This window comes from Helianthus annuus, chromosome 4 (genome assembly GCF_002127325.2).
Source record: "Helianthus annuus cultivar XRQ/B chromosome 4, HanXRQr2.0-SUNRISE, whole genome shotgun sequence".
NCBI classification, from domain to species: domain Eukaryota; kingdom Viridiplantae; phylum Streptophyta; class Magnoliopsida; order Asterales; family Asteraceae; genus Helianthus; species Helianthus annuus.
Genome location: NC_035436.2, coordinates 183,717,555 through 183,743,604, shown reverse-complemented (window position 1 = coordinate 183,743,604; position 26,050 = coordinate 183,717,555). Strand labels below are relative to the sequence as shown.

The following is a 26,050-nucleotide window of genomic DNA, read 5'->3' as shown; positions in this document are numbered from 1 at the left end:
ACCGGACTTTCGTGAGGTATCATCCTCACGCTTTCGCTTCTCAGCCTCCTTGCTCCTTTGTGCCCTCAGACGGACAGCATCAAGTGTAAGAGACAAGGAGAGGTCAGTAACTGACCTGAAGGTCGTTGGCCTAGAGGCTTTTACGCTGGCCTTGATCGCCGGCTCTAAGCCCCCAATGAATCGGGCAATCCTTCGTGGTTATGGTGTCACAAGATATGGCACCAGGCGTGACATAGTGTTAAAGCTTGTCAGATAAGCTTGACAATCCAGGTTTGTCATCACTAGTGAGACAAAATCAGCCTCAATCTTCTCAACCTCGTGCTGAGGGCAGTAGTTTTCTTTTATGAGGGTAATAAACTCCCCCCATGACATTTTGTACAAGGCAGACTTACCTGAAGCCTGCACCAGAGCTCTCCACCATGCCAGGGCCTCGCCCTTGAATGACTGGGACACAAACTTAACCACGTCCCTCTCAGCGCACCCGCTGATGTCCACAATCGTGTCCATCTCGTCCAGCCAGGTGATACAGTCAACCGCACCTTTCTCCCCTGTAAATTCACGGGGCTTACATGATACAAAGTATTTGTAGGTGCAACCCTTAGCACTGGACGCATCAGTATATTCTCTCTCGCGATGAACGCTGTGCTCAGTAGACGAATGCTTGTCGTCATCTTTCTTAGGTTCAGAGGGTGGTTTGGAGTGTGTCTTTGGTTTGGAGGGTGGTTTTGACACAGATCTGCCTTGAGACTCAGTATTCTGACGATCAATAGCTGCCTGGACAGCATTGTTGATCAGAGCCTTTAGCTGTGCGCCTGTCAAATGTACTGACGCATTGTCATAGTCATCTTCATTCGTGTGGCTGTTCTCTCCATTGGGATCCGCCATTGTAACTTGAATCTGTTACAGAAGATAACAAAATTTTACTTTAGGAGATTATTATGTGATTGTCTTTTATGACAATTTGTCAACCATGGTACAGAGACCATATTCGGTTAACTTATTAACTCATTAAATATTAGGATTTGAATATATCCTATTTTAACTATATAAATAGTATTGGCGGCATAAAGCCTAATCACGATGATGTTTTATAATATTAGCCGAGATTCCAGAGAATCAAAGGCATAGGGAGTTGAACCGTAGTTCTTTTATCTGTTTCTGACAGAGAGTCATAGACTACTACTGCCTTTTATCTTATAAGACAATTATTATGGCCCATAGGCACTACACCTCTAATGGATGTTTTGATAATATTGGCCCGTAGGCACTACATCACTAATGGATGTTTTAATAATTCTGGCCCGTAGGCACTGCATCACTAATGGATGTTTTAATAATACTGGCCCGTAGGCACTGCATCACTAATGGATGTTTTTATAATATCGGCCCGTAGGCACTGCATCACTAATGGATGTCTTTATAATACTGGCCCGTAGGCATTGCATCACTAAATGGATGTCTTTATAATACTGGCCCGTAGGCATTGCATCACTAAATGGATGTCTTTATAGTACTGGCCCGTAGGCATTGCATCACTAAATGGATGCCTTTATAATATTGATCACCTTCATTGGTGATTTAACCCACGATCTATATATCATTTAGTTGGGTTTTGAAATCCTCAAAGGATTATTGTATAAGAATGACGTGCGTGATTATAACGAATCACATCTGCCATGATTGTTAACATGCGTACAGAGGTTAACAGGGAATCAGAATCTTTTCAGCTAGGTCGTACCATCTTGACTGATCTTAAAAGACCCCAAGCTAGGTTTCACCCCCTTAAGATTCTTTATTAGGCAGATCAATATAAAAGGAATAGTTTTGATTTATTTTTATATATATTAAAACAAAACTCATAACATACATTCCAAAATCTCAAATACAATTACATATTGCCCTAAACGGGTCTTTCAAATAATACATACCTCCAGAGAGGTTTTAAAATAAGTGACAAGTCCACGCAGGGACTAATATAAGATAGGTGTCCATGCAAGGACTAAAGATAAGTCCACGTAGGGACTGAAATACGATAAGTTGTCCACGCAGGGACTTATTTCAAAGTAGAAATTACAGTAGTACTACTATTAAGGGCTAGTGGTCACGTTTCTTCTTTTTGCCCTTTAGTAGGTTCGCCAAGCCCTTGAGAAATCCTCGGTGGCTTTTCTTCTCTTCCTCGAACTCTCTCTCCACACGATCTAGTCGATGGAGTATTTCTTCCTGTTCAGGAGGAGAAAAACGTGGTTGTTGCGCTTGATGCGGAACTGGAGGTCTGGGAGGTATTGGATACCCATGAGCTGAGTAATCCGGTGGTCCCATGTTTCCATGTGCTCCGTCAGGGTAGTGCGCATTATATCTAGCCGACACCACATATGGGTCGCGCTCATAGCCGTAGTTGTATTGTGCTTGCGACGGTTCAAACGGGTTGTAAGCCGTCGGACCTGTGTAAGCTGGTATGGGTTGGTCATACCCAAATGGTGGCGAATTTCGTGCAGTAGGTGCGGAGTTCGCTTCTTGTATAGGACTTGAAGGTCCTTCTTCATGTAGTGGCGGATAGTGGCTACTACTAGAATGTCGAGGAGTGCTGAAGTGGTTACCCCCTCCTCCTCGTGTAGACATACGAGCATTGGTCCTCCTACGCCTCGGCGGATCAGGTATAACTGGTTGTGCCGGTGGCGGAGGTGGTGGCGTAACTGCCTCAAAGCGTGAATCCTCAGAGGGATCCTGTGGATGTCTCGGTTGCGATGTCTGATGAGATGGTGTGTTGTACCACTCATGTCGGTCAAACAAGGCCATAAAGCTGTCTGGGCCTTGATACTGCGGACCATGATATGAAGATCCATCAGATACTTCTATCGGATGCGTGGGCGTACCACGAGCTGGCTCAGTTGGATCCTCATCCTCCTCCATGGGATCTTCAGAAAAATGGTCTTGTGGCCCTAGTGGAACAAAACCCGAAGGTTCCTGTATGTAGTCAGCCGGATTGAACTGAGCTACGTAGTATGGAGTAGGGTCGTCATAATTCCGGTGCGAAACCGAACGTTGTAGAGGTATGAAGGAAGGTTGTGGGTTGTTGGGATTATTTTCTGAATCTGGTCCAAAGGAGTGCCGGTAGGATGGCGTCGAGCTGTGCGAAGTGGAATGCCTCGCTGGTTCGTAAAGATCTCTTCGTCGTTGTGGCTCTTCGCTCCTTGTCATCGAAGGATGTCTTGTACCAGATGGTCCAGACACGTTATTGGATTCCACACAACTCACGTGTTCGTATGCATTCAACGGTCAAGGAATCGATCCAGGATTCGAATCCACAAGTGGTATCAGAGCGGGTGTTTGTTTGCAAGGATTGAAGACACGAAGATTCAAGCAACGTCATCAGATTCAGAGACAAATTGCTTCATCTTCTTCTACTCATCTTCTACATTTCTTTTTGAACTTAAAACTCAGATTCACAACATTTTCACGGTTTAAATTGGCAGAATTTTGAATATGTTGTGTGAAAAAACGCTTTTGAACAACCCTTCAAAGTTTCAGATCATAATTTGAACTAAAACTCATTAAAATCAGTAAAACACGATGAATTTCAGAACCAAGTTTGCTGACGTCATCATCCATCCGGACAGATAGACTTGTTCATCCGGGCGGATAGACTTATCAATAGTGAAATTGTTCAAGGTTTTTTATTCATCCGGACGTATAGGCTTGTTAGTTGTTCATCCGGAGATTTGTACATCCGGATAAAGTCCATCCGGAACAGTCCATCCAGAGATTTGTTCATCCGGAGATTAAAGTCCATCCGGACTAAAGTTCATCCGGATCAGTTCATCCGGACAACGGCCATCTGGACCAGTAGAGTGGTTAGTTTGTTTTCAAACGTGTTTGACTTTCTTTAACTTTTGCAGGTTGTTCAAAGATCAGAATCATGGCTGAAGAGTTTTACAACGAGTTTTACAACGCATTCACTTCTGATTCATCTGAAACAACAACAACCGCCCCGAAAAATGTTTCGAAAGCGATTACCGAAAATTTGAAACATGAAAATTTTTACGGAACTCACACTAAACCACCGAAACTTAATAACATTGAAGATTATAACTGGTGGAAAGAGAGGTTTATTAACCGGGTAAAAGCTTACGCACATGATTGTTGGTTTTGTCTAGAATTTGGATATAAAAGACCGGTAAATGACAGAAATGAAGAAATTCCATTTACAGGCTTTAGCAAAGAAGATAAACAAACATTTTATGATGAACATAGAATGATTGCTTTAATTCAACAGTAAATTAGAGATAATATCTTTGCATTACTTAATCATGATGGTTCATCAAAATCTGTGTGGGAAGCGTTACATCTGAAAGCTGAGGGAGGAAAACAAATCATGAAAAATAAAATTTCATTATTAAAAAAGAAATTTGATTTGTTTGAATGTATGAAGGGAAAGAATGTCAGACATATGATTGAGAGGTTTTTTCATTTAAAGATTGAACTTGAGAGATTTAGAATTACAAAAACTAGGGAAGAAGTTATTGACAAAATGATTGAAGTGTTACCATGTGTTGATGAATGGCGGACTTTTGTCATGATTTTGAAAAATGATTCAAGGTTTGATTATTTCACTCTAGATAATTTGATAGAGAGAATTGAGGGACATGAGCTAGAACTGCAAAAACAGAAAAAAAAATCAACAATTCAACTTACCAGCAGAATGTGAGTCTTTATTACAGAGGAAGTTTGCCGTCAACCAATCAATCGTCTAAGCCTGGTACAACATTTAGTGTCGAAAAGCTAAAGGATTCACAGAAGAGCTCATTTGTCACACCCCTATTTCCACGTGTCTCACCGGTGGGCCCGGTGGGGGATTACCGTGACGATGTTGGCAACAATATAGTCAAACCACACAATTATATAATGCACAGCGGAAGCATAATTTAAATATATAATTTCAACCTCTGATTGTAATATCAAAATGTATTACAGAAGTTGAATATCCACAGTGGATCGTAAATACAGATAAAGTATTGTTCCATCAGATACTGCAATCAAGCTTGCGAGGCTTATCCCGACGCTAGGGAGCTAATACCAGCCAATTACGTTTAGGTACCTGCACTTAATCTTTTTGGGGAAAATACGTCAGTTTACACTGGTAAATACATTCAACTGACACATTTGAAAATGTTTATAAAAATTGATTTGAATGCACAAGGCACAAACTCTTTTATAACTTGGGAAAATTCATAATGATCTTGTGAACGTTTTACATGTTCTTTTATGCGTTCAGTAGCCCGGGTCGTGCCGGGTTAAAGATTTATAGACACACCACGTTTGCGTAAAACCGTAGTACAGAAACCAACGGCTACGTCTTTTAGTTTTAATGTCGACACTTTATACCGGGTGTACGCCTACACCGGGATGTCGATGGTCGTGGCCATTTCGTAAAATGATGCCGAGGATATCCGGGACAACGGTCATTAAACCCCCCAAAGGCTTATAAGCAACAAAACTGTTTAAATGAGCCAATCATATTTAATCAATTAACCACCTAAGCGATGGAAGTATATAATGCTCAATCAAGCGGTATTAATATACCGTAACCCAAGCCCATATAGGGGAAATAAGTCAAAAGTATTTACCTTTGCAAGTATTAATCCTTAATTTAGATCAAGTCACCGATAGCTTTTACTGGGGCTCCTAATCTGGAACGAAGGTTTTAATTAACCTCTTAGAATCCTAACGGTCCTTGTATTAGCCGTAGCTTAAACCGGTTGATTCCGATATATAGATATGGTTAATTCGCACGGAAAGGCGAAAACCGAGAATGGAGTATGATTTGGACCCAACAAGTTCAGAGACTTGTTTTTATATGGGTCAATGGTTCATACTCTGGATTTTGGGGTTCAAATAGTATAATTTGACCCGTATCGGCTATTGCACGAAAACTAGTTCCATGAGCCGTACCGTGTGCGCAAATAGGCGAAACGGTTAACCATAAGAGTCGTACGCTTATTTCCTAAGTCAATATGCCTTAAAAGTATTTTGGTATCAGTAGGATACCTTCCGTGACGCCCGTAACGAGTTTAAGTTAATATTATGCCCCGTAGGGGCTTTTCGGTCATTTTAAAGACTTTTAAAGAGCTTTTCGGGTTCTACAGGAAATCTGAGTTTCCCGAACAGTTTATAAAGTTTAAAATACTTTATTTATTATTTAAAACCAGTGGCAATTGGAATCGGGTCAAAAGACCTTGTAGAACTCTCGTTTTGGTCAAAAAGGGCATATTCGGTATTTACCGAACCGTAGCCATAACCGCAGGTTATGAGCAAGGTAAAAATTATTAAAAATCTTTAAAATTCCCAAAATATTATTTTACCACAGTGGGTAAAAGTTTTGGTGCCGAAAACTTGGGTTAGATGGGCGTTATGCTAATTGCGCCGTTAATTACAAAACTTTCTTAAAAGTGCGCCTTTTAGCATAACTCTCATTCTAGACCTCGGATTGACGTGAAACTTCAGGGACATGCTTATAATTTAACAAGCAAGGTTTTGGTCCGTTTACGTGTTCGAAATACTCGTTTTAATTTTAAAAGGCCGTTACGGTCAACTTTTAGGCGAATGACGGAAATGCGCTAAAGACTCGGATAACTCATGAACCGACCACAGAGGCTTATACCAACATGTGACCTGGTCCTAAGAGAGTCCTAAGGTATATTTATACCTCACTAAAACGGGTCAGAACTGAAGTCAAAGCAAAAGTCAAACTTTTGCGACTTTCGGCTCCGAACCGGTTCTATATAGCAAATGATCGATTCAAACGAGCGCAAACATGTTTATATACTTATTATCATGTTTTATGATTGTCAAAACAGGTTCCATAACATATATATTACAGATTATGCATAAATCGCTAAAATAGCTTTCTGTTGACTTTTTAACCGCACGTTTGACTCGATAATTGACATAGTTAGAGTGGTGATCAGGGGGAACCATTTTAGAGGTTTATTGCCCACATAAATACCAACTCATAACCATTTTTGATTCGTCATAAGACTGAATCATTTGCGAGTTATTGTAATGACAACCGTTAGTTACGACGGTTGCGTTTATAGGCTATAACTATGGAAATGTGAAACCAAAATGGTTATGAACGACTTACAGAAGTTAACTCTTGATTAGAGAACAGAAGAGAATGCTAGGGAGCTCTTGAAATGATCAGTTGTAAGTGTTTTGTGTTGTGTGATTTGTTATGCACAAGGTGTGGCTATTTATAGCCAAAGGAAGCAACTTATGATCATTACAAGCACTACAATCAGTCCAGAGCTGATGGGTAGATGTCCCCTAAGTGTATGGGTTGAGCATAGGGTGCCCATGCCCCATAATTATGTGCATGATCGTTCACAAGCTCCAAAAGTCAAGAAACTACAACTTTCTGCATCTGGGCGTCGTACGCGACCCGCATGGACATTCCATGCAACTCTTACGCGGGTCGCCTGGGATCAAAAAATCAGACGCGTAATAGAGGAGGCTCGCGGACCGCCTCAACTTATGTTTAAACCTTACGCGGGTCGCGTGAGGTTATATTTTCTGAATTTTTCAAATCTTTTATAATGATTACAGAATCGGGCCATTAATAACGAAATCTTTCGTAATGATTCACCTGACCTTTCGGTTCTGAAGGGGTAACTTTGCGGTTTGGCCCTCGGTTATTTACCGATAGGGGCCTCGTGTTAATTACCCGCATTATTAAGTCCCCGGTTTATTTATTAATTATATTGGAAAGCCTTAACTTTCACTGTTGACGCTTTTAACCCTTCTTCTACGAATTCGATCGTAACTTTCTCGTTTCATATCGAAACTTCGCGAAATTCATATATATTATTTTAGTGAGGGTTAATACCGTTACAAAGTCTTTGGAACGTTAAAGGGTCACTCAGAGGTATTATTAAACATGTTGACACAGTTAACCCCTGTAGTTTGTAATCTCTCACTTTCTTCCGCGTTTTATTTTTGTACGATCTATAATTTATTCGATTGAAGGTTTAAGCATTATTTAGGGATACTATACAGTATATTTACCCTTGTTGACATTTATAACCCTCGAATTTACATACTTTCAAGGTTTGTCAAAATTAGTCCCTTATTTATTATAGATGCCACGTGTAAACAAATGCCACGTGTTAACACATCATTGGACACAAAAATTCGAGGTGTTACATCATTAAGTTATAATCCAGGATATCAATCCTCTTCAACAGCATCAAATGCAACAGAACCTGATGAGATTCATTGTAACATTGCTTTGAAGCTGAAAAATTCTCCGACAATGAGTATCAATGCTGCTAAACAACAGATGAGTTTCTTAGCATCGATGCTGGAGTCACATGAGAGTTTGGTGGCGGGGAGAATCGGAAACCCTGAAATAACAAAAGAAGATTATGACCACATAGACCCAGAGGAGATGGAACTTATTGATATCAGATGGTGCTTAGCTAGTGGCATTAGAAGAGTGCAACGGTTTATGGAGATCACCGGTAGGCAATGTCTAGAAGGTTCAAACACAAAGCTGGAATTTGACAAGTCAAAGGTTACATGCTTTCGATGTAAGCAAAAAGATCATTTCAAAAGAGAGTGTGTCAACCGGGAAGTAGCTGATCATGTTAATCCATTTCATGATTACTACTATAAAAAAAGCCATCTGTCATCAAGTCAGTGATCAATCATCAAAGTCGGTTCAAAAGCAGATTGCTGAAGGATCGTCTAGAGATAAGAAACAAGCTATGGTGACGATTCATGATGATGAAGGGTTCAACTAGAGCAAATATATACTGGAAGAAAAAAAGTTTGTAATGGTGGCCGAAGTAAAAACGAAAGAGGAAATTCTTAGAGAGAAAACGTACAGATTACCGAATAGATGAGATGCAAAAAGAATACGATAAGGCTAGGAGGTTTGGTAGATGGGACAAGAAAAGAGAATGCTACGTCAACCACAAAGGAGATCCAGTTCTTGATTCAAGCAAAGTGGTTTATAATGATGTACTTGCAGTCATACCTCTGTCCAGCGAATATTATTCTAAGATAGAAGCAGATAAAGATTATCTCAAAAAGCTGGATAGGATAATCAGAGATGTAATGAAAGTAAGTTTGAAGAAGAGAGATGAAGAAAGAATGAAGAACAGTGTTGAGAAGCTGGTGGATGAGTTGAAAAAGATTGCAGAGGAAGGCAGTGATGAACAGAAGTATGAAGAGGTAAAGAAAGAAGAAGGAACTGGTGAAGAGAAACAGGAGAAAGTTGAAGAGAAGCTGGAGAAGCAGGTTAGTGAAGTTGTTGCTGTAGAACAGCAGGAGAAGGAAGAAGATCAGAAGCAGACAGCAAAAGAAGCCGAGGTGCCAACTATTGAGGTAATAACTAAACCTGAATCTTCTGACATATTAGATAAAAATGTTGAACAGTGTAAGAATGCATGGAAACGTGGAGTGCTTGTACTGAAAAAGATGAAAAATTCAGAACCAGAGACATGGAATTTACTAAAATTGAAAGAGTTTTCAAAAATAAATGCAAAGAGATGTTTGAAAAAGAAAAGGTTTTGATAGATAATGATGAAAAGCTGACACAAAAATGTATAGTTTTGGAAAAAGAAAATGAGATTTTTAAACAAAAGTGTTCAGCAATGACAGAAAAATGTGTTCAAAAAGAAAATGTGGTTCATGAAATGAAAAAGGAATATGAATCAATAAAATTGGCTTATTATATTACAAAAGAATCATATGAGGCAGTGAAAAGCCAAATGAAACTTGTTCAATCTAGATTGTCACAGTGTTCTGAAACGTCACAAACGCTTAAACAACAGTTTGAAATAAAACAACAAGTTGTAAATTCATATATTGAAGAAGTTGTTGAGCTTAAACGTAAAATGGCTGATTTAGAACAAGATAATAACAACTTGCATAGTTATCACACTTCATCATATGTTCTTGAACGTATTTTCAACATAAAACCGGATGATAAAGATTCTGAAAGAAACAAGAAAGGAATTGGTTCAGAATATCATTAGGTTCCACCACCGTTTGAGAATAAGTTCACATTCTATGATGACGAGAAGGTGGAAAAAGCTTTCAACATGGTTGATCAATTGCCAAAAAATATTGACGTAACCTATTCCAAATATGAGGATGCTGGTGATTCAGAGGTGGTAGGTAAGGTCGTTGAAAGTGTTTTACAAGATGATTCTATCAAAACAGATAAGCCTGAGTCACATGATGAAAATGAGGGAAGTTTTCATGAAAGTTATTTAAAAAATTCAACACCTGAGAAAGATGCGAGTGATGATTCAAAAGGATTGGTGTATACCATGATTGGATCGGAAAAATTAGTCTCAGAATTTGAATTTCCGATTCGAAATGTGGTTTTGGATAAGATTGACAAGGTTTGTAAATTGGTAGAAATTCAAAATTTTGAAATTGCAAAATTTGCTGGGAAAAGCAAGAAAACATTTTATAACAAACCTGGTTACAAAAAGAAAAACATGAAGGCTGGGTTGGGTTATAAAAGTCATCATAACAACAAGAAACGGTTTGAAAAGTCAAATTATCAGAAAAAGATGAACTTTGTTCCCGGAACAAGTTCAGAAGAAGAAAAAGAACTCCAATTTAGACGACAGTCTAATGAAGAGTTCTATGCTCAGAAGAAACATCAACAACATGTTAAAGATGTTTCAAAGAGAACATGCTTTAAATGTGATCAAATTGGACATCTTAGTCGCAAGTGTCAAAATCTTAAACCTGTTGATGTTGAAAAGAAAAAGAAGTATGATATTTTGAATCAGAAGTCAATAAAGTTTGAATCAAAACAAACTTGGAGACCGAAAAGATCAAAGGCTGAATCACAACAAACTTTGAAACCAGTGACACCCAGATTTCAGACAACACAAAGTTGGAAAACAACTGTTGATATGACAAAACCAAACCAGTTTTGGAAACCAAAAGTTGTTGAATCAAAACAAAACATTCAAACTCATTCAAGATTTTATAAAAGGAATGTTTCAAAAGGTCAAATCTGGGTGGTCAAGCAACAAAAGGTTTCTAATAATGAGGAAATTAAAGAAAATGTTTTTTGAAAAGAATGAACGAAATTATCCAGTTCTACCTGGGAAAATATATGTTCAGCTACCTGTGTTAAAGCAGGCTTGGGTTGCATTATTCAAGTGATTGAATTGTTTGAATGTGAAGGTGCTCCTGAAGACAGACGAATGTCAAGTCGAGGAGAGGAGCAGCCTGGCACAGGAGGCTGCAGGTCCCTGCAACTGAAAATAGGGAGTTTGTTTGTTTCTGTTTATAAATAAACCATAAATCAAAAATCCTAAAAATAGAAATTCTAAAAACCAAAAATATGTTTGTGTTTTAAATTTTTGTCAAAAATCAAAATTTTCAAAAATATGTTGAGTGAATATGCTGAAACCCTCACGGCTGAACAAACATGATTATTTCATAAGTGATTAAATGGTTTTAACATTGTTAAAAATCAGTGTGTTGTAAATCATGGGGGTACTTTCTGCAAAACAGAGCATGTGAAGCATAAAATGGATGGCGAGATAAAGCTATCTGCATCGGGTCGTCAAATTTTCTTTAAATGTTTTGAATTTTAGGGGGATTAAAAATTTTAGAAAATACAAAAACATTTGAAAATTTGAAAAAGCCAAAAACAATAGAAAATTCAAAATGAGTTTTTGTGTAAAAAGAGGGAATGATGGTACATCAGTAGACAATCACAATACGCTAAAAAAATGGAAAGTCAAATGTGATAAACGGTCTCACTGATGATGTGCCAGTAGGTTTTTACACATTTAGTAGATTGGTTTCGAGATATAAACATAAAATCTATATCTTGCTTATCTTGTGGGGAACATCTCTCGGGTATATGGGTAACCCCCGAAATCTCGTTTGAGAGATTGCCTGATTTTGAGATACTAGTTCTTTATACTGTTTGATATCTGGGGTATTATACCTGGTCTTCTGATTTTGTGTCAGCAATGGCCTAGACCTCGTATAATACTTTGCGTGCTTTAAAAGCTTTCCATCTGCATAAAAATTGAGAAAATATCGAAAGATATAAATCAAGTGCAGGTGTAAAGAAGATCCCTAAGTGGGACACACCTAAAGTCGAGCCTTCATCTCTTTGACTGAACGGTAATTCATACTTGAGCTCTCAAGGTCTCGCATTAACCTAGAGAACAGATATCAATATAGTATATTCACCTGTAAGACTGAATTTAGGGAATCTTGATACGGGAGTATATTCTAAGGTGGGACACGTGAATAAGTTAAGTTTATAAAACACTAAATCTCTTATCTCGAATCAGTTGAACTTTGTGTGGAAATTTAAGAGAATCAGTATACTGACAATCTAAGTGAATCGTTTAGAACTTAAAGTGTTTATAGCTCAACGGTGCTAGTGATTTGTCATAAACTGATATGATCCTCTATCACGAACTCAAACAAAAATATTATCTGTAAATATTTCTTTACTGTTTTATGTTTCAGAAAAAATACAAAAAGATTTTGTTTCTACTTTAGTTTCGACAACCGATGTCTGAAAGTTGAATTTCAAAATCTAAGTATGCTGAACATGTTTCTGAAAATAAACAAGTTCATTAATTTGAAACTTGAAGTTTTAAATGAAAAATAAAAAATAGTTTGTGAAATCTCCAAGGTCATTGAGTTGGACTTAGATGATTATTTGATAAAAGTTGGGATGCTTTAATTGTCATATTTTGATGCTTAGAGTCAGGTCACGTTCTTGGTTTTAAATTGTCAAGTTTTTGAAGTTGTTTGATAGGGGGAGTAATGTCGGGTAATTCTGGGAGTTTTTAAATTGATAATTTTGAGCCAGGTCATTGATTCTCGAAATCCAAAAATCTTTTACTGTTAGATGTAAAAAACAGATTTCTGTGAACAAACGATGTCCTGTGCAGTCACATATTTGAAATGCTCCAGCTTATCCATGTTAAATGTTTAGAGCTAGGTTTTTAATCCTAATCTTGAATTGTTAAATATCTTACAAATGGTTTGAGGTGTGCAGGTATTAATCCAGATTACGATCCCTATAGCTTAGGCTAAGGGGGAGTCTGTAGACAAGCTCGAAGCAAGGGGGAGCTTGCATTCAAAGAACCAGGTAACTATCCTGAAGGAGTCTGTGGAGATACCAGGTGTCGATTCTTAAAAGCACAGAAGTTTATCGAAAGGGGGCGCTGAAAAAAGAGTCAACTAAAAGGGGGAGCTGATTCAGAACGCAAAATCAAGAGAAGCTTGAAGAGGGATTCTGTTGTTCCTGAAGATGTCAAAGCCTTCTGAAAGACTCAGAAAGAGAGACAGAAAGCTACGAGATTGACTGCATTGATATCCAAGGGGGAGTCTGTGAGTGCATAATGTCTATCACTTCCGTCAATCACGTATCGTAGCTTATGATACAAGACCGGTGCTGAACTGAATAAAAAATAAAGTTGATATATGTTGAAGCTCATTCGAACGGATGGACGTCGGGTCCATTCGGACGGATGCATCATGTTCATTCGGAGGTTTATAGGTTTAGTCCATCCGTCCGGATGGAGGTCCATCTGTCCGTATGGAGCTATGCAGTTAATGCGGTAAAATAGCGAATAGAGGTCAAGGTCCGCTATATGATATATAGTTTATAGCGGTGGTATAGCGGTGATATAGCAGTAATTTTTATACCATGCATAATTTATGTATATATATATATATATATATATATAGGGGGCTGCTAGAATGAGAACCACCTCGAGTTGTAAGAACCGCGAGAACTACACCCCACGGAGCGCCGTTCGCCATGATTTTTTTTTACAAGTAGATGTGTGTATTATAAACACAGCTGTAAAAAATCATGGCGAACGGCGCTCCGTGGGGTGTAGTTTTTTACACCACAAGTTTGGTGTTTTTTAATTTTTTTTCTTTTTTCTTTTTTTTTTTCACCAAACTTGTGGTGTAAAAAACTACACCCCACGGAGCGCCGTTCGCCATGATTTTTTACGGCTGTGTTTATAATATACACATCTACTTGTAAAAAAAAATCATGGCGAACGGCGCTCCGAGGGGTGTAGTTCTCGCGGTTCTTACAACTCAAGGTGGTTCTCATTCTAGTGGCTCCCTATATATATATATATATATATATATATATATATATATATATATATATATATATATATATATCTGAAAAAATATATATAAATTCACAAGTACGAGGACTAAATATAAACTAATGAAGATGGAGGGGGTTATATGTTAAAATACCCAAACTTAAATAACCCTAAACATCCTCACTTTATCATACGCCGTTTTCCCACTCTCCATCTCTTCTTCACTGCTGCAAGAGGAACAGTCGCATCCACATTCACACTGTTCCCAGATACACATTCTTTAGACGATGATGATGATGGATGCTCTGTTCCGGTTACAGCAGGGAAGGTAAGGTTCGATCAGCATGTAAGGTTCAATTCAGCAACTTCGATTAGCCACCATTTCTTCTCTATTATTACCTAGCAACTAAGGACCAAGCTGTACACTCTTCGACTTGGGTTTTTAATGAGTTGAAGCTATAACCGCTATATAGGTTTCCAAATAGCGGCCAAATAGCGGTATTTAGCGCCGCTAATAGCGGAACCGCTATAGGCCACCGCTATTTGGACCGCTACACACCCTGAGGTCCGCTAACCGCTATAGCACCGCTATTTGGACACTCTCTGTCAGTAGGGATATGTCTAATCCAGGGAGAGCTCATGTGACACTCTCTGCTGCCTCCTTACTATTATTTTTTCGTCTCTCTCCTATTAATTAGTTAAACATATTATAATATTAAATCATAATATTCCTGTTTTCCTCTTCTTTTAAATAATAATATTAAATCATAATTTTCTTGTTCTCTCTTATTTATTTAATATTTATTTTCTCAATTATTTCCTTTATTAGTTTCGCTTGTGAATAAATGTTTACGTCTGTTTTTAACATAATAATAAACAAAAAAAAACATAGTAAAATGTTATATTAACTAAGAGTACATCAAAATTCAATTTCTAAAGGCATATGTTGACGATTGCAAGTGTTAATCCAATTAAATTACATTTTATTCAACTCGTGTAATAAACGGTTTTATTCAACCCATGCAATAGAAGGGTTTTTTAAAGATATGTTTTTTTACTACTTAATATACTTAATATTTATAAAATTAAATTTATTCAACGCATGTAATTCACGGGGTTCCAACCTAGTGTATATAATAATACACTAATATTTGTCAAACATTTTATTAGTATGAACTTCAAAGTCTTTAAATACATATATAAAAAAACCTAGTGAAATATCGAACATAAATGTACACATTCACGAACATAAATGAACAAACGTGACCTCTGTTCATATTTGTTCATTTAACTAGACGAACGAACTCAAAAGAAATTCCTGTCAAGCGGTTGACGAATTTCATATGCAATCCTAGTGGTGGTTTCAAAACCAAAAATTACATTTTTCATATTTTATACCCTGAAATAAACCACCAATTTTCAATTAAATACATTAATGTCATGAAGATAGATTTGACAAAGAAGCCTAAAGAGTGCATTAGTGCAACCATACATATACAAATGAGGGTGGCAGTCTTTGTGTTGCACACCTGCGTTCTCCCACTTTTGATAATTTTTAAGACCATGAGATTTGCATCTTAACAAACCTTGAGTTTCCTATATATTTTGGTTTTTTCTATAAATGAGTGTAATCTAACACATGTACTACACTTCAATCTATCCCTCCTTTGATGGCCTTTGTACATTTCTTCCTTCTACTTCTGTCTTGTTTTGGTAACTATCCTAAGTTTTCTGGTTTTTAATCATTCGGTTTTGTCTTCAAATCTTATGTTTTGGTATTTTTATTGCAGGAGTTGATGCAGTCGTTTTTACATTGCAAAACCGATGTGATTATACCGTGTGGCCGGGGATCCAAGCTTCCGGTGGCCAACCGCAACTCATGCAAGGTGGACTTGAGCTGAAACCTTTACAATCAAGAAACCTGACAGCACCAAAAGGATGGTCAGGCAGGTTTTGGGGCCGAAGCGGATGCAGGTTCAATGTTTATGGTGAGGGAACCTGCACCACTGGAGACTGTGGAATCGGTCTCTATTGCAATGGCGCAGGCGGTGAACCACCTGCTTCTGTAGCGGAGTTCACCCTGGATAGCCCAGTGGACTTTTATGATGTGAGCCTCTTGGATGGCTTCAACATGCCAATATCGATTTTCCCATATGATGACTCGGGTGTTTGCCCGACTGTTGGTTGTGACACAGACTTGAACCAGCATTGCCCCACGAACCTCGTAGTGAGAGGAGATCGAGGAGAAATAGTGGCGTGCAAGAGCGCGTGCACCGCTTTTCAGACGCCAGAATATTGTTGCACCGGGCCATTTCAAAATCCCAACAGATGCAAGCCCACAAGATACTCTCAGATTTTCAAGAGGGCCTGCCCTTCTTCTTATACATATGCTTTTGATGACCCGTTAACTACTGTTACCTGCAGAGATTCAGATTACATGATCATATTCTGTTAACTTTGACACTTGGTTATTATTAATTATACATATATATTTCCTCATATTCCATATCAAGTTCATTGCAACAAATAAAATGATTTTTGATGGTATAAATGTATAATATTATCTTAACAAACAGATGCTATTGACCATTTTTAAAACACGTCTTAGTCAGTTGTCACGCGATAAAATAGAAAGAAAAAAAAAGGGTCAAGGAAGCTTGGATGGACCATACATTCATACTTGTATGTTTATACATTTTCAAACCACCATCAACTGCAGTTAGCTTATGCAAACACAAATCAAGAGTGAAAATGAAATAAAAATGATTAATTATGATATTTTATATCAGTTTATTCACATTTATTATTGTAACAATTTTATAAGTGCATAGATTGAAATATACACTTGTAAATTTAAAAAAAAAAAAATTATGAAACTCCCAAACCAAACCAAAGATTGTTCAAATCATGATCAAGAACTCAAGGAAATGCGCGCGCAGATTTACCTAATGTAAATAGGAAATTTAACCTCTTTGAACATACCCATTGAATTCTTAATCATTCTTGCTGCCATATTAAGTTATCAGATTGTTGCTTCTACAACTTCTATTCGGCGGTTGAAATGGCCGGCTGCGGCTTCTTAAATGGAGGCAATTGAATCTTGAAGAGAAGTTTAGTAAGTGAGTGTGTATATATGTGTAACACCATGTTTTTCCTTTTTTTTTTTTTTTGCAAGAAATGTTTGTAGCTTTCTTGAAGATTTTGGATGATTGAAGCTTGTTGGATTCTGATATGTATAAGAATGAAGATGTAGCAGGTGTTTGGGAGAGAGATATATGTAATACTAAGAAGGGTAAAAATGATATATTTCATATTTTAAAATTTCTACTATTTATGTGAATTTATTAAAATGTGTATAGCTTCCAGTATTTATAAAACATATGTGCACATTTTTACACTTTTAATAAAATCATAAAATTGAAGAAAGAGTGGGGAGAAGCAAATAAACTATTCCTTTTTTTTCATTTTTACTATTTTAATTGAAACGCTAGCTATGTGCACGTACTTAAGAAGAAATAAGTTCAGAGGTAGATATGTGAAATTCTCGAATGTGTTTAATGCACTTGTATTGTTGATTTGATACAAGTTGTGAAAGATGTTAATGTGCTTTGTCAAACTATAAAACATAGATAGAAACTTTTGGTTTTCATTGACTTCTTAAGGTCATCATATGAAATCTTTGTTGTATATATGCTAGTGATGTAGTAAACATTGCTTCCTTAATCACATTGTAAGACATTTGATGAGTTATTCTGGCCTTTGTACCTTTAGGTTGCATATAATTTAATATTTAAACACTAAAGATAGTAAATGAATCGTGTTAAAATATTGTGGTTAACTTTCCAATAAACTTATTTAAAGTAATATGATATGAACTCGACGTCGGATAACATGTAGGGACGTCTATAAAGAATAATGTCCATTAGGTGATGGCATTGTTGTTACAAGTAATGATGAATTTGGCCCGATGGTTGTCTAGATTTTAGTTTTCATATGTAACATTCATTATAATTAGATTTCATATGAAAGGGTTTATTCAGCTTTTGTTTTATCATTAACGGCCTAACGGGTCAAACAGGTAAAAAAAGAATAGTTGGAAGATAAACAGGTGAAAGGGGTCATGCATTAAAACAAGCCACGTGTCAGGTGACATATTAAAAAAGATTATAAAAAGGTTGGTTGCTAAACTATGTACAAAATACAATGTCAAGAGAATGACTTAAAGTCGGTTAGAAAAAAAAAATAAAAAAAAAAAAATAGGAGATAAAAAAAGTGCAACCAGGCTGCAATCTTTGTGTTGCATACCTATGCATTTCTCATGAAATGTTATATTATATAAAGGCCTCTAGAAAAACTTGTATACATCATTCCCTCATTCATTAATGGCTTTTCTACACTTCTCTATGCTCTTACTTCTGTCTTCCATAGGTATAAAATCATAAATTTTTAGTTCTCTAATTCGGTTGTCTTTTAAAATATAATTCCTTTTTTCGATTATTTTGTTGCAGGCATTGATGCAGCAGTCTTTACATTGCAAAACAGATGTCAAAATACCATATGGCCAGCCATCCAACCTAACGGTGGGCAGCCTGTACTCATGGACGGCGGTTTTCAGCTTACACCACATGAATCAAGAAACGTGACAACCCCAGAACGATGGGCCGGCCGCATTTGGGGTCGAAGTGGATGCAAGTTTGATGGTCATGGTCAAGGAACCTGCATGACCGGGGACTGTGGAAGCGGTCTCTACTGCAGAGGTGCTGGTGGTGTACCGCCAGCTTCTCTAGCGGAGTTCACACTCGACAGCCCACTTGACTTCTACGATGTGAGCCTTGTAGACGGCTACAACATGCCCATCTCCATATTCCCACATGATGATTCAGGCGTTTGCGCAAGTGTTAGATGTGATGCGGACCTTAACCAACATTGTCCAGCAAATTTGATTGTGAGAGGGGACGGTGGGGAGACCGTGGCTTGCAAGAGTGGATGCACCGCTTATCAGACGCCTGAATATTGTTGCACCGGGGAGTATCAAAATCCTGAAACGTGCCAGCCGACAACGTACTCACAGTATTTTAAGGAAGGTTGTCCGAGTTCTTATAGCTACGCTTTCGACGACCAGTCAAGTACTTTTACATGCCGAGATTCAGATTACTTGATCATATTCTGTTAACTTTGTTACTAGCACATAGTGTCTGGTTCCTCACTCCATATCAAGATTATTATAGCAAATAAAATGATTTATGATTTAAGGATTCAATTTCAACTATAACATTTCCCAAATAGATCTTAAAATCCTTCTGAAGTTTATCATATACAACATAATAGATGCAAACTCTAGTGCGACAAAAGCTCCTATTGTAGGTTCATGAGCATAACATCATTTCAACAACAGATACCACATCATGCCTTCGATTACCCCTCTTGGTCCAATGCCATTAGTAGATCATCCAAACTTAGCATCTTTGGTACAAACTTCTTTTTTCCACAACGATGAGCATATCTAGACATTCTGCAAACAAGAAGGAGAAATAACTTATAGGTGTAAGATGGGTGGGCGGTTTGAGTAACATGACAAAAAGGATCCGTTGGAATCATATCAACTTTTAGAAGAAACTTGAAATAAAATGGGATGGGATGGGATGAGATGGGTTAGGTTGGGCTGATCCGTCAGCAACCTTCCTTGCTATTTTTTAAAACTGTTATATATAATTAAGATGTTCAACATAAGTCATAACCACAAAAAAACATTATTTTTACAATAAAAAGCCAAATACTTTATTAAAAACATTATAAAAGATTGTATAAATTAAGAATAGATCTTAAGAACGAAAATATATACCTGGCCAGAACCTTAGCTGCCCTAGCTTGCTCAACAAATTCTTTTAAGTACCCCTTCAGTTCATCATCGTCACTCCTGTGACACTGTAAAATATAGTATAAGTAGGATAGTTTGTGAAATGCAATGTAAATTTGTCGAATATTGCATTAGAAATATAAAAAAAATAAAAAATACCTTCTCCTTCTTCTGCATGTCTTTGGTAACACACTGTCAATTGAAACATTAATATTAGTTTCATAAAGCATAATAAGAGTAAACATCAAGTGTGACATGCAGTCTTTTGCAAATTTAGAGCCAAAACATTTAAAGGAACTATTTTTAACACAATTAATAAATAACCTTCGAAGAAACATATCAACAATGTGACTTAGAAGTTTGAACACTTTATGATATGAAAATCAACTCATGGGAAATGTCTGATCAAGTCTATTCAGTTTTGTTGTTTTCACTTTGTTACTTGAAAATATAATTTTGCAGACAAAAAAAAAAAAAAAAGCCACCGAATGAACAGAAAATATCGAGAATAAGCCATGACAAAAACCTTATCTTCCTTAGTGACTCCTTCCTTGAACCATGAACGGCCCAGAGCATACAGAGATTTTCCCGGAAACTTAGCCTGAATCGACACATTTATCGGTGAATGAACTAATGCCTTTATCCATAATATCATTTTATCAAACCAAACATATAATAAAGAAAACACACATACCTTCTTTTTACCCGAAACATACATCAAAGATTCATAGCTACTCAAAAACCTACAACAACATGAAAGAGAAAAATATATAACTACCACTGAAGATAAATAAAAACTAAGTGAAGAACAAATAACCAACAATTGGCATGCGAGAGATATAACAATACCCTAACTTTTCGAAGTAATCATCGGAAGTAACTTCCGGTTGGTGCAGAACCTACACAACAACAAATATTTGTACATCATGTGTATGTATTTATGTGTCCATTAAGCCAAAATAACAACAGCATAAAAAGTTACAGAAAAAACTAACCGAACATCATGACAGCATACATAAAAAAAGCAAAGTATTATACTAAAAGACTATGCTAGCACGTGCAAAATCGCATGTTTTTTTTAAATCTATTTTTTAGCATACCTTGTATTTCCGATAAATTTCCGCCTTCTCTTCTTCATTAGGGAAACAAAGGTTAATACTAAAATGTGGTGGTGGTGGTGGTGGTGGTGGCGGCACATCATCCTTTGGTTGCTCAACGGAACGAACCACTTTCTCCTTGATTGGCCCATGGTTCAATTCAAATAACAATCTCTTAAAGATTTCTTTGACACTTGGGTCACGGTTGACAGGGACCGGTTTCATCTCCAAACTAAAAACACTTCATAAAAGAATAAAATAAATTAATAATTAAAAAAAAACTATTTACAATCTTTAGGTACTTGAATTAGTATACACACTTTTCATATACAATTAGCATGAAATTAAAAAAAAAAAAAATAGAGGGTTTATATTCGAAACTGATTCACTAGAAGACCCTCCACTGAAATTCTCATCAGAATCGTGTAATAATTAAACAATCTAAAACAATTAAACTCATGTATGAACCATAAATTGATACCCAAAATTCAAGTATTTAATAGAACATTAAAATTTAAATCCATTACCGTATAAAAATAATAATTAGTCATTATTCATTGTCAAAAGAGGAAAACACAGAAGATCCATTGTACCAAAATAAATCAACAAGACAAGCATTCAAAAAGAATGATAAAAAGAGGGCAATGTGAGCTTTTTGAAGAATCAACCGATTTGTTGATACCAGATAAAAATCAAGAATTGGCACCGATCTTACAAAATATAAATAGACAATCAACCGATTTGTTGTAATCAGACATCAACGACTCTCTTCACCGAAATAATAACAAAAAATGAATCCAGAAAAAAATTACCTAGTTTACTCCGCCGCTGGTATCGCCTTTGCTCTCTTAAGTCTTAACCCTCTTGTATCGCCTTTACTTTCGCTCCCTCTCTCGCTATATACACAAACACACACATATATGTATATATAATTAACTAATTAAATATATCTCAACTTTCTAGTCTATATTAGTCAAGATCATTACTTTCACCGTGTGCCATTAATATTTATTTACAGATTTACCAGTTTTAAAATTTTCCTCCTCTTGGGAAAAAGACCGAAATGTCCTTATTTTACCCCTAATCTTAAATGCCATTGGGATAAACCACACTTATGCCACACTTTAATATAGGATACAAATGGGCTAGACGCTTGGTTTTAAAATGCGTGTAGCAATCCGATGCGTTTTGATCCCAAAATCTGATGCGTGATGCGGTAAGCGCATGCATCACGTATGCAAGGTGTTCTTTATTCAATAATACTAAAAAAATATATATAGCTAATATTTTAACTTGTGAACCTTTAAACACTAAAATATAATATATTCTCATCATCTATAGTCAGATTTGTTCGATTAAAGATCTAATTTGTTCAAATACCGGTCAACTGCATAAGGCGCCACATTAGACCACCTCCTGTAATGCGCGCATCATGGAACCGCAACACGCAATGCGATCTCATCATTGCATCATGTGATGCGCGCATTATGCGCTCCTGATGCGCGCATTTTAAAACCAAGGCTAGACGCACCTGAGAATAAGAAGTTGAAGGACTTCCCATGAGTAATCGGACTCCTTCCTTGTGTTTGTGCAATCTTTCATGGCGAGGATTTGTTTAGACATTACACAGACTGAAAAAGTTCAAGGCAGATATCATGATCAGGAGTAGCTAGAAAAAAAAGCGTAATTTGAAAATCAAATTGTATAAAAAAAAATGCGTCTTACTACTTACTAATTAACTGTTATATAGAACATTTGCAACAATACCATAGCTAAGTATCTCAACTGACATGTAATTTATTTATAAAAATACACTGAACAAGAAAACATCCAAATCAAAGTGAGCAAGAAACGAAAAATCTGGATCCCTAACAATTAAGTGCACATATGTCTACTTCAAAAGCACAAACCATGTTTACAATACCTGGTACTTCGTATATAAATGTGCAATCAATGTCTACGTAGTAACGAACCCTTACAATTCCTACATTTTCCGAACCTTTAGTACTTTTTGATGATTAACCTCATACAAAAACCATCCACCAAAATATTTAATCAAGTTTTGCACAAATTGTAGATTTAAGACGTAGGTGGTATAATATAGATCACTTATTTCGAATCCTTACTCCCTTTGCTCGGAACCAGAGTCTTATCTCAATCTGCCATCACTAATTAGGTAGTGTTTGGATGTGTGTTTTAAAAGTGATTATTGCAACTTCAAGAATCACAATCAAATGAGATAATCAGCAAGGTAAGAGATATATCGATAACCCGGTTACCTGTTTTCTTATAGCAACTTCTTATGGATCCTGCAATAATAATTCTTTAAGTGCCTATAAAATCAAAACCATAATCGACTTTACCCAAACACTTGAAAAAAAAAAAAAAAAGATAACAATAGCATTATAAAAGGTCAAAAGTTCAAAATAACCCAAACACTTGAAAAAAAAAAGATAACAATAACATTATAAAAGATCATAAGTTCAAAATTACCCAAACACTTGAGAAAAAGATAACAATAACATTATAAATGATCAAAAGTTCAAAATAATGGTAATTAACAAAAACTTTCATATGACAATCCGCCAATTTATGATCATTCCCTCTATATGTTTCCCTTGGTGTTGTGCTGCAAACGAACCAAAGGTTTAGCAAATAGTTCGTGAACCGTTTGGCGGGAAGTTCATTTGTGTTTGTTCGTTTGATAAATGAACAGTTAACGAACACGAACAAGAAATTCCGTTCGTTTCATTAATGTTCGTGAACGTTCGGTAACGTGTTCGTTTATGTTCGTTTGCGTTCAATAGTTCATTAGTGTTTTAAATTTTTATTTAAATACTTCAAAATTCCAACAAATAACATATTTAATATGCATTAATGTATTATATATTATGTTCATGAACGCTTATTTGTGTTCAGGGGCGATGCTTTGAAGGGGCCGGGAGGGGCGCCCGACCCCCCGAACTTTTCGGCCGGTAGTGTTATATATGTAGTTTTCGTATAGAAATTTTTGGGTATATATGTTTTCGACCCCCCCCCCCCCGGTTCTATAGAAATTTTTGGGTATATACGTTTTTGACCCCCCCCCCCTAAAAAAATTTCAAGCTTCGCCACTGTTTGTGTTCATGCACGTTCGTTACCTAAAATTAACAAACAAACATGAACTAGTTCATTTCCTTAACGAACGAACCGAACATAAAATCTTGTTCATGAACAGTTTGTGAACACGTATATTTTCTTAATAAAATCTAGCATCCAGTTCAAGAACTACTCAATTGAGTTTTGGAAACTATATATTCAAAATCAAAACACATTAAGGATGCCAAAAAAATCTAAATGAAATTGCAAACTGCCTCGTCATCACGCACAAATTAAGCAACTTTGAAAACACCTGTACAAATTTATGAATAAAAAGGGAAGTGATAAAACCTTTGGGATTTGCATACGCTGAGAATCATGTGGGGCACCGTCAGGAGACCGCCTGTAGAAGATCCGAAGGATGAATAAAAGCATTTAAATACGCAAACCAATACACGAGTGACCACCATCGTCGCTACGAATCATTCTGAAAGTGGTTAAAGGGTTTGTTGATGGAGTTTCAAGTGGCGGTGGTGGAAACAAAAATAAGGGAAAAATCGATTATGTATCATATTTCTTCTTAGTATATCAAATTTGAGGCAATGATAGGACCTGGGTTGGATCGTTAAGCTAAACGGGTTTGACCGGTAATTTTATCGTAGTGCTTATTGGCGGGTGGGTTATCGGGTTTTTCTCGGAATTGGTGGTGGACTCGGGTTACTCTCAGAGTACTCCGTTTGTCCAGTGGGTGCCCCAAGAGTGCTCGGGATTGATTATATTGGTTGTTCAAAAAAAAATTTCAAATCTGATTTGTGGGAGTATTTTATATTTACCAATAAGATAGGTCAAGTTATTCTAGAAAGTCTTTTAAAATTAGGGGTGTAAATAAGTTTAGAGGCTTAAGAGCTACTCGTTATTGGCTCGATTGAAAGCTCGAACGAGCTGAGCTTTCACGAGCTTGAGCATGAAATAGAACTCGTTTAGTTATCGAGCCCGAGCTCGAGCCAGAATTTTTTTTTTATAAATAATATAATGTTAGTGATGATAACATTTGCGAGGCGAGCTTGGCTTGTTTAAGCGATATTGAAGTGAGCTCAAGCTGGACTTTTAACTCGTTTGAGGTTGTTCTCAAAATAGCTCGAGCTTTGGCTTTTACTCGCGAGCCGAGCTCGAGCTCAAATAAGTAGGCTTGAACCGAGTCAAGCTCGAGCTTCATAAAAACATGACGAGCCGAGCTCGGGCTCAGCTCAGCTCGTTTACACCCCTGCAAAAATAAGAATCGTACTAAGACACAATGGATCACAAAGATGACACAATTTCGAGCAAAATATAACTTAATGCTGGAAAATACAACACAACTAGAATTGACTCCACTGCATTGGAGCGGCTGAACAAAAATTTGAGAACGACGTAAAACCAAAACACGAATTTAGAACACTAAGTGACTCAAACGACGTAATCACGAAAATGCCATTATATTTGACTTTACTCGAGAGGGGTCAAAGAGATAATCTATAACTTTTTAGAAGGTGGGTGGTAAAATAATCATGAAAATGCATTATATTTAACTTTACTCGTTTTCGAAAAACATTTACATCGAATGTAATACAACTTTAATTTGTACCGAGACGTACATAAAAATAAATAGACGTATAAACGTTGAAACGTGATTTCTATCCAATAGTGTATTTCCTTGTATGCATTTTAAATAACTGTACTATAATTTTAGTTTACTAACAAATAATCTACGACATTAAACAGTTAGACAATGAAGATGCAGAGGCGCTTGTGAAGTCGTTTTCTGAAGAAGAGATTAAGACGGTTGTTTTTTAGTGTGGTAGTGACAAAGCGCGGGGCCCAATGGTTTCAATTTTAGATTCGTG

At 36.8% G+C, this 26,050-nt stretch overlaps 4 protein-coding genes across 9 annotated transcripts; 3 read left to right on the top strand and 1 right to left on the bottom strand.

Moving 5' to 3' along the window:
* The first annotated feature begins 8,901 nt into the window (after positions 1-8,901).
* On the top strand, positions 8,902-10,037 carry LOC110933908 (gelsolin-related protein of 125 kDa-like). The gene is made up of 2 exons (XM_022177107.1): positions 8,902-9,436; positions 9,610-10,037. The coding sequence occupies exons 1-2, from the start codon at positions 8,902-8,904 to the stop codon at positions 10,035-10,037; spliced, it is 963 nt and encodes a 320-aa protein (XP_022032799.1).
* A 5,669-nt stretch (positions 10,038-15,706) lies between these two features.
* Positions 15,707-16,647, top strand: LOC110935067 (thaumatin-like protein). Its single transcript, XM_022177666.2, has 2 exons — positions 15,707-15,848; positions 15,926-16,647. The coding sequence occupies exons 1-2, from the start codon at positions 15,806-15,808 to the stop codon at positions 16,588-16,590; spliced, it is 708 nt and encodes a 235-aa protein (XP_022033358.1). The 5' UTR covers positions 15,707-15,805; the 3' UTR covers positions 16,591-16,647.
* Positions 16,648-18,418: 1,771 nt separating this feature from the next.
* On the top strand, positions 18,419-19,395 carry LOC110935068 (pathogenesis-related thaumatin-like protein 3.5). The gene is made up of 2 exons (XM_022177667.2): positions 18,419-18,563; positions 18,644-19,395. Exons 1-2 carry the CDS (start codon positions 18,518-18,520, stop codon positions 19,306-19,308), a joined length of 711 nt encoding a protein of 236 aa, XP_022033359.1. The 5' UTR covers positions 18,419-18,517; the 3' UTR covers positions 19,309-19,395.
* Positions 19,396-19,409: 14 nt separating this feature from the next.
* Positions 19,410-24,721, bottom strand: LOC110937285. 6 transcript variants are annotated; one of them, XM_035988662.1, is made up of 11 exons: positions 24,519-24,721; positions 23,369-23,422; positions 22,621-22,720; positions 21,902-21,985; positions 21,093-21,330; positions 20,842-20,891; positions 20,687-20,735; positions 20,519-20,593; positions 20,152-20,184; positions 19,978-20,060; positions 19,410-19,647 (listed from the first exon to the last, which is right to left on the bottom strand). In XM_035988662.1, exons 5-11 carry the CDS (start codon positions 21,312-21,314, stop codon positions 19,551-19,553), a joined length of 609 nt encoding a protein of 202 aa, XP_035844555.1. In that variant the 5' UTR covers positions 21,315-21,330; positions 21,902-21,985; positions 22,621-22,720; positions 23,369-23,422; positions 24,519-24,721; the 3' UTR covers positions 19,410-19,550. The 6 variants fall into 6 exon arrangements, with proteins under 6 accessions (XP_035844555.1, XP_022035371.1, XP_035844553.1 ...); XM_022179679.2 differs by lacking the exon at positions 21,902-21,985; XM_035988660.1 differs by lacking the exon at positions 21,902-21,985 and having other exon boundaries at positions 23,369-23,398.
* Positions 24,722-26,050: the final 1,329 nt, after the last annotated feature.